The 7,500-nt window shown below is 43.4% G+C and overlaps 1 protein-coding gene across 1 annotated transcript in view; it reads right to left on the bottom strand.

Annotated features, from left to right (window-relative positions):
* LOC139923228 (neural-cadherin) overlaps nt 1-7,500 on the bottom strand; it is a 153,962-nt gene that overhangs the window by 87,550 nt on the left and 58,912 nt on the right. The window contains exon 2 of the mRNA XM_078287062.1: nt 2,602-2,790. Within this exon, the coding sequence (XP_078143188.1) occupies nt 2,602-2,790 (189 nt within the window). The remainder of the gene's footprint in view (nt 1-2,601; nt 2,791-7,500) is intronic.

Raw genomic sequence — 7,500 nt, 5'->3', positions numbered from 1 at the left:
TGAGATTTCAGTATAAGCCCTAGAGTTTTGTTTTTTTATCTCACCTGCACAATTTGTTTCACTGATTATTATTATTTTTTTTTAAAATTATTTTCCTGTTTAATCACACTGTGTAAATAAACTTGAGGGTTTGAAAGTTGAACTTGAAATGAAATTACTTCTTCACCTTGTTAGTTAATTCTCACTTTATTGGATAGTCCAACATTGACAAAAAGTAGATGTTCAACAAAGTGTCACTTGGCTATCTGCTGCATCTCTATTAACTATGTGACCCTGAACCTGAAGATTAACCCTAACTTGACCTTGTTTAACCCTGACCCGACTAGAGATGAGGTCAGAGTTAAAATCATATAAAACCTGCAACTTCACAACTTTTAAAGAGACAGAGTGAGTTTCCTTTTCCTGAGACTCTATGGTTGAATTTATTCATTTTAGGTGAGTAAATAAAGTTAACCTCACTAAAGTTTATTCTGTTGCTTATAACGTTAAATAAACACCAGCATGCCCATTCATCTTTATGCTAGCAGCTCCCGCTAGCTGCTAAAAGATATTGTTGCTGCAAATTCTGAGCATTAATGCTAATTAGCAAAGAGCGGGCTATTTGCTCACCTTCAAAACAGAGGTTGAAGACCAGTTACAGCCCAAAAATAAGTTTAAGAGTTGACAAATTTAGTATTATTATCATATATATTTATCAATTTATCAACAAATAACAAATTACTGTCAGTGTTGTTGCCAAAGTAGAACGCATTTGAAACTTTAAAAACTAAAGACTTCTCATGCGCTACAATACAAACTGCTGCAGCTTCACAGTTTGTCTGATTCTGAGCGATCTGACTTTTCTTCTTTAGATTCAGTGAGAAGAGAAACTTGCCCTCCGCTGCCCCAACGCTTTCATCACCAACTGTAAATTTAAATCCTAAAACCACATTAAAATCACATTAATGCCACTAATTGGCTTCACGTACACCACGTGAATATATTTCCATATTGGCATGATATTAAAAACTGTTTTTTAATGTAAATTATTGGATTATTCGTCGGTACACATGTAGTCACATTACGCCAAAGGGAAGTCAGAACCTCTTAATATGAAAGCATTAGAAATTAGCTCTCAAAATATCTCTCCTGCTCCTGCCTCCCCCCTCCCGCCTCCCTCCCCCTCCCCCTCCTCCTCCTCCTCCTCTCCTCTTCTTCTTCTCCCCCTCCAAAAAAAAATAAAAAATCCACAGCCACCGGCATCCATCCGCCCACCCTCCCACTCGCTGCTTCTCCAGAGACTTTCCTATTATTCCTGAATCTAGGAGCTTTCTTCGCCCCAGGGAGCGATTAACAGCGCCGCTCCATGCCGTTTATGTGCGTTTTCTCTCTCTTCTCCCACTTGACGGTAATTGAAATTCAACAAGTCAAAATTTATTTATAAAATCGCTTCTTTGAACAAAACAGGTTTGTCACAAAGCGCTTCGCAGAGGCAACAACGCACCTAATTACAGATATAAGCAAGAGATAAGAGCAGGAACAAGCGGATGACGAATTTTAAAATACACACCCAGACAAAAGGAAGGTTCTTTAAGGTTCTTTTGTTATGGTAGACGTTCTATCTAGATCCGTATTAACTTAAAATTAAAAATAACTGATTTGATTTGTAGGATTTCATGCTTTCTCAATAAAGGTTCTCTGTCAAGCCATTTACAGGCAGCATGGTGCTATAGAGAACCTCTCCTAAAGGCTTCGTTTTTTATATATATACTGTATATATAAGTTTGTTTATTGACTTTTTACACATAAATCAGTGGTGATGTAAGAGCACTTGGAATTGACTCTGCAAAATTGTCATAAGACAAAAGGGAGAAAAACAAAGATTGACCAATAACAATGAAAGCAATGTTGAAAAAAAAAGCTAAAAAAGGAAGAAAAAAATACAAAAATAAAAAGAAAGAAGAAAAAAACGTGAAAAACATGTAAATAGACACATACATCTAGAAACAGTATTGGTCAGTCGATCTAGGTTTAGTGAAGTTGAGATATCTGTCACAGTATCACTATTAGCCTGAAATAAAGAGAATAAGATATCCTAAAGGGTTCTTTACAGTATATTTTACAACATTAAATAGTAGTTTTGCATTTTGTTTGTTGGACTCAGTGAGTTTGATCTTTCGTTGAGGATGTAATGCTAGCATAGCAGGCCTTGCTAAGTGTTAGCAGTAGCCTAATGCTAGTTGCTAAGTTGCACTAGTGAGCTGTTATTGGTGATTTTACTAAACTTGGAAACGTGGCGACTGTTGTTTTGTGTGCTTTTGTTAGTAAGTCTGTAGCCGGTCATTACTGTTGGCTGTCTTGACTTTGTAATAATCTGGACCGCTTGTTAGCCAAGACGCTAAAACCTGGTAACCATGGAACTAGCGCTAAGCTAGTTTTCGCTAATCTTTTCTGCTTTATTAGATTATGGAGCGGAGTTTCAGGTGAGATACTGAGAGGAAATGAACCCAGGACAGGGTGAATTCTGGATCCATTTTCCAAACTTTTGATTGGTCTCAACACGTGATAACGACACCTTCATTAACCGCCCCGGCCAATAGGAGGCATCGCTGTGTCACTCACCGTCCAGCAGGAGGAACTGGGCGTGTCCCTGCGTCCCGTCTCGTTGCCGTGCCGACAGGCGGTAGACCACGGAGCCGGGCGTGGCGTCGGGACCCACGGCGCCCAGGTAGGGCGAGGGAAACATGGCCCACTGCAGGTCGGCCTGACTGGGCATGCTCAGAGTCAGCCGGCACAGGTACCACTCCTCACCTGGAGGAGAGAGGAAGATACTGTTGAGTTCACTTCATTTCAGAGTTTTGTGTTCAGCATGGTGGCTACTACGTTCAGTTAGTAAGTAGATTCTAGTTCCTCATGTGATTGCTGTGAAAAACAAAGATCTCATCTCCATGGAGGCTTTCACATCACTTGGTCAACAAAGTTTTCAACGCTGAAAGCAAATCAAAGCCAGAAAACTTGTCAAACAATATTTCAGCTATAGGTACTGAACTACCAATCAATCTCCAAACACACCCATCCATCCATCCATCCATCCATCCATCCATCCACCCATCCATCCATCCATCCATCCACCCATCCACCCATCCATCCATCCATCCATCCATCCATCCATCCATCCAAAACATTAACCACCATCAACACAATCTCCCTGAGGGCATCCATTTCTAAAAACCTCCCACTGTTGTCAGGTTGCTTCCCCTCCTGCACATGCACAGTGGCACCGGCCATCAGTCGTGACAAATAAAGTCACGATTGAGATCCTTCTCAAAATGGCTGCCACCCTATAACAAATAACATTAAACCATCCAGACCCCTGACTTGATGAGTTTACTTCAGTTTACATTAAAAGTTTGCATTACCCCACCTGAGAATATACATATATACATATATGTATATATATATATATATATATATATATATATATATATATATATAAAAACATCTTCATACAGGGTGTCTAGCAAACTTCTACATGTGCAGATGTCACTAACAGGCTGTAGGACTTTCATGAGGTCCTTGTTGAACTGTCATGTCTGAAACGTCTGTGGTAGGAACCTTTATGCTGCTGGCTTCTACTATTTCACATTTCACTACAATTCAAATGTCTTGTGGAAACATTTGACTAGAAGACTTTACTACATGTACTGTTTTTTACTACATGTACTGTGTTGTATTTCTAAGTGAGCTATGCACCAGCGAAAGACAAATTTCCATTATTGCCTGCACTAATGGACAATAAAATTTTCTTGAATCTTGAATCTTGAATCTTGAAGACGATTCATTTCAAATTCTCTGGTTTCCTGAGAAGGTAAGTCGGGTCATTTTACAACATTAGATAGTTTGAGTTAGGTTTTGCATGTTGTTTGTTGGATTTATTTGTCGAGGATGTAGTCTTGCAGTAACATTAGTTTTTAAGTTGCTGTTACTGTTTTTTTGGCTTGAGTTTTCATTGTTTTATTTTCAGGTCGCTTTTCAAAACTTGAAACTGTGTCAAATGTTGTTTTGTGTGTTTTTCTAAGCGCTCAGCTGGTTCAGCTGGTTAGCGTCGCTGCGGCGCTGTCTGTCTCTGTTTGTAGCGATGCAGACGCTTGTTAGCCGCATGGAAGTAGCGCTGCGCTAGCTTCCACTTGTTCAGACCACAGCGAGCGCAGCATGAAAGCTGCGTCGCGCTCGCCCAAAGGGCCGTCAGCCATCAGAGGAAACACTGACGTTTCTGTACAACATCCCTCATGTTTTCTTATCTTTTATCTCCATCGTGTTTTTTGGGAAGCAGAGAATGAAGGAGTGATGGGAGGAGGAAGGAGGAGGAAAGGTGAGCGCTCCTCCGAAAAAAAAACACAACACTTTCAGAAGATCAGAAAGCGACATCCACCCACCGGGAGCTTCCATTCGCCCAGGCAAAAATACACACTGCTGTGTTTGTCTGCATCTACAAGTCTACTCTCTCTCTCTCTCTCTCTCTTCATGTCTCTCTTCATGTCTCTCCTCCTCTCTCGCTCTGTTTTTGTCGTCTTGTCGTCTGTTCTGAGGAGGGATTTGTTCGGTTTGAAGGCGCTCCGGCGCTCGCTGTTGTTTTGGCTCCTGCGTCTCATGGCAGGGAAGAAGACAACAGCCAAAACAAGAGAGAACTTCACTTCAGAGCCACGCGACGAAAAAAGAAGAGAGGGATGAGGAGGAGACACAGGAGGAGGAGGAGGAGGAGGAGGAGAGGTGAAAACACAACACCATCTGCCTTCGTTTCTGTCTTTTTATATATCTGAAGGTCTGTCAACAAACTGAGGAGGAGAAGGAGCGAGGGAGGCGAAGGAGAGAGATGGAGATGTAGAGAAGAGAGAAGAAGAGGAGAGGAGAGCGACAGCAGCGAGGGATGAGAGAAGGAGTGATGGAGATGAGGGAGAAGGGGAAAAGAGGAAGAGGAGAGGGAGACAGAGGAGGACGAGATGAGAGGAGGGAGAGAAAAGAGGAGGAGAAAAGAGGGAAGGAGAGACAAAGAGGAGAGGAAAGAGGTGGAGGAGGCAGAGAGAAGGGGAAAAGAGGAAAAGGAGGGTGAAGAGAGGAGCGATGGAGGGAAAGAAGGGAAAGAGGAGGAGGAGAGAAGGAGCGACAGAGGAAGAAGGGGGAAGGTGATGAAGGAGAAGGGGGAAAGAGGAGGAGGAGAGATGGAGCGACAGAGGAAGAAGAAGGGGGAGGTGATGAAGGAGAAGAAGGGAAAGAGGAGGAGGAGAGAAGGAGCAACAGAGGAAGAAGAAGGGGGGAGGTGATGAAGGAGAAGAGGGGAAGAAGAGGAGAAAAGGAGCGACAGAGGAAGAAGAAGGGGGGAAGTGATGAAGGAGAAGAGGGGAAAGAGGAGGAGGAGAGAAGGAGCGACAGAGGAAGAAGAAGGGGGGAAGTGATGAAGGAGAAGAGGGGAAAGAGGAGGAGGAGAAAAGGAGCAACAGAGGAAGAAGAAGAGGGGAGGTGATGAAGGAGAAGAAGGGAAAGAGGAGGAGAGAAGGAGCGACAGAGGAAGAAGAAGAGGGGAGGTGATGAAGGAGAAGAGGGGAAAGAGGAGGAGAGAAGGAGCGACAGAGGAAGAAGAAGGGAGGAGGTGATGAAGGAGAAGAGGGGAAAGTGGAGGGGAAAGAGGAGGAGAAAAGGAGCAACACAGGAAGAAGAAGGGGGGAGGTGATGAAGGAGAAGAAGGAAAAGAGGAGGAGAAAAGGAGCGACACAGGAAGAAGAAGGGGGGAGGTGATGAAGGAGAAGAAGGAAAAGAGGAGGAGAAAAGGAGCGACACAGGAAGAAGAAGGGGGGAGGTGATGAAGGAGAAGAAGGAAAAGAGGAGGAGAGAAGGAGCGACAGAGGAAGAAGAAGGGGGGAGGTGATGAAGGAGAAGAGGGGAAAGCCTTGGAGCAGCTAATGTCCATCAGCCAGGTCAGAGGGAAAGAAAGGAGGAGAAGAAGAAAAGGGTTATTTTTGTCTTTTATTTTGCATATGCTGTCCTTTGGGCTGCGTATGGAAAGTAATGGAATGCGCCCATTATCATGATGAAGATCAACAGATCCACTGAGGCTCAGCCAGGCAGAAACACACACATCTGAACCCTGCTGCCTGTGGCTCATCATCCATATAACACACACACACATCAGGCTGTGTGAAGCAACGAGCTGTCAACTGCACACACACACACACACACACACACACACACACACACACACACACACACGGCTTAATAAAGTGGCATTATTCCTGTGTATTAATCTGGGTATTAACATATGCATAAGGGCTGTAAATAGGGTTAGATTAGACCAGTATGGGTTTCACAGCTGATATATTCTGATTGTGATGCTGATGCTGATATTTTTGATGTTGAAGCAGCTGATAGCTTTTGTTTTTCTTTGTGCCATTATTCAATATCTTTAAATTTGACCATTTTCAGGCCAAAATTAATGCAAAAAAAGTGAGGAAAGAGTCAGGAGGAAGGAGGGATTGATGTTGAGAAGAAGGAAGAGGTGGAGGGATGTCAAATCTATTTTTCAATTCAAAGCTGCTTTACTTTATCAGCATGAAATAGAAAAGTACTGATGAACAGATTCAGTTAGCGACATAAGGCCGGTAACAAAACCAATACTGTCACCGATAGCCGATATTTTGTGTCGATATTAATATCTTTAAACTTGACCATTTTTATGCAAAAAATCTCAAGTATTCAGTGTTTCCCACAGAATTTGAGGAAAGTCAAAACTTTATCTAACATGATGGACTTGTCTGTCTCTTCTTCTGTGGTGTTCATACCAGTTAAGAACACATGAAGAAACAGCTGAATATGAGCATCAGTCCAGACTTCATTTTGTTCTGCTAGGCTTTCTGTCTCCTTCTACCCATAATCCCTTGTGTTTCAGGGTGGTTTCCTGTAGTTGGAGTTGCAGTTCTCTCGTTAGAGGACTGAGACTCTCGCTGCCGTTATTTGGTGCCACCAAGAGTTCAAAGGTCATCGCTCTCACCTGGACAAACCAGCTGAACTGAAGGAGGAAACGCTGCAGAGTTCAGAGAAACCGATCAGAACATGCCGAGTGTTGAACGCAGCCTTCCAGCATCTCGCCTTTACCCAATCAAACAACACTGTCTCTCCTGCAGCAGCTTGCCAGAACTTTCCGGTTCAGTTTGGCGGCTGCGGAGAGCGGCTCCTCCCCACAGCTGCAGCAGAGCGTCAGGACTTTACACTTCAGTTCAGACAGACTCATCGCTGCTCTACATGTCGATCACACACAAACCCCCCCGCCGGTCCACCCAGATCTCCAGCCAGAGACCACGATGGAGAGAGAGACATCACTCTGCTCATCTCTCTTTCTCTAAACTCCCTCTCCTCCGTCCCTCTGCTGTCATCCCTCACTCACATTCCCTCTCTATCCCTCACAGTCTTGTACCTGCTGCTGTTTGTTCACTTTCTACAACTTTATGTTTGTCACAGTGATGATTTCTC

Source organism: Centroberyx gerrardi, chromosome 12, assembly GCF_048128805.1.
Source record: "Centroberyx gerrardi isolate f3 chromosome 12, fCenGer3.hap1.cur.20231027, whole genome shotgun sequence".
Taxonomy (NCBI): domain Eukaryota; kingdom Metazoa; phylum Chordata; class Actinopteri; order Beryciformes; family Berycidae; genus Centroberyx; species Centroberyx gerrardi.
Note: the sequence above shows the minus strand (reverse complement) of the source record. Positions and strands in the feature narration are given on the sequence as shown.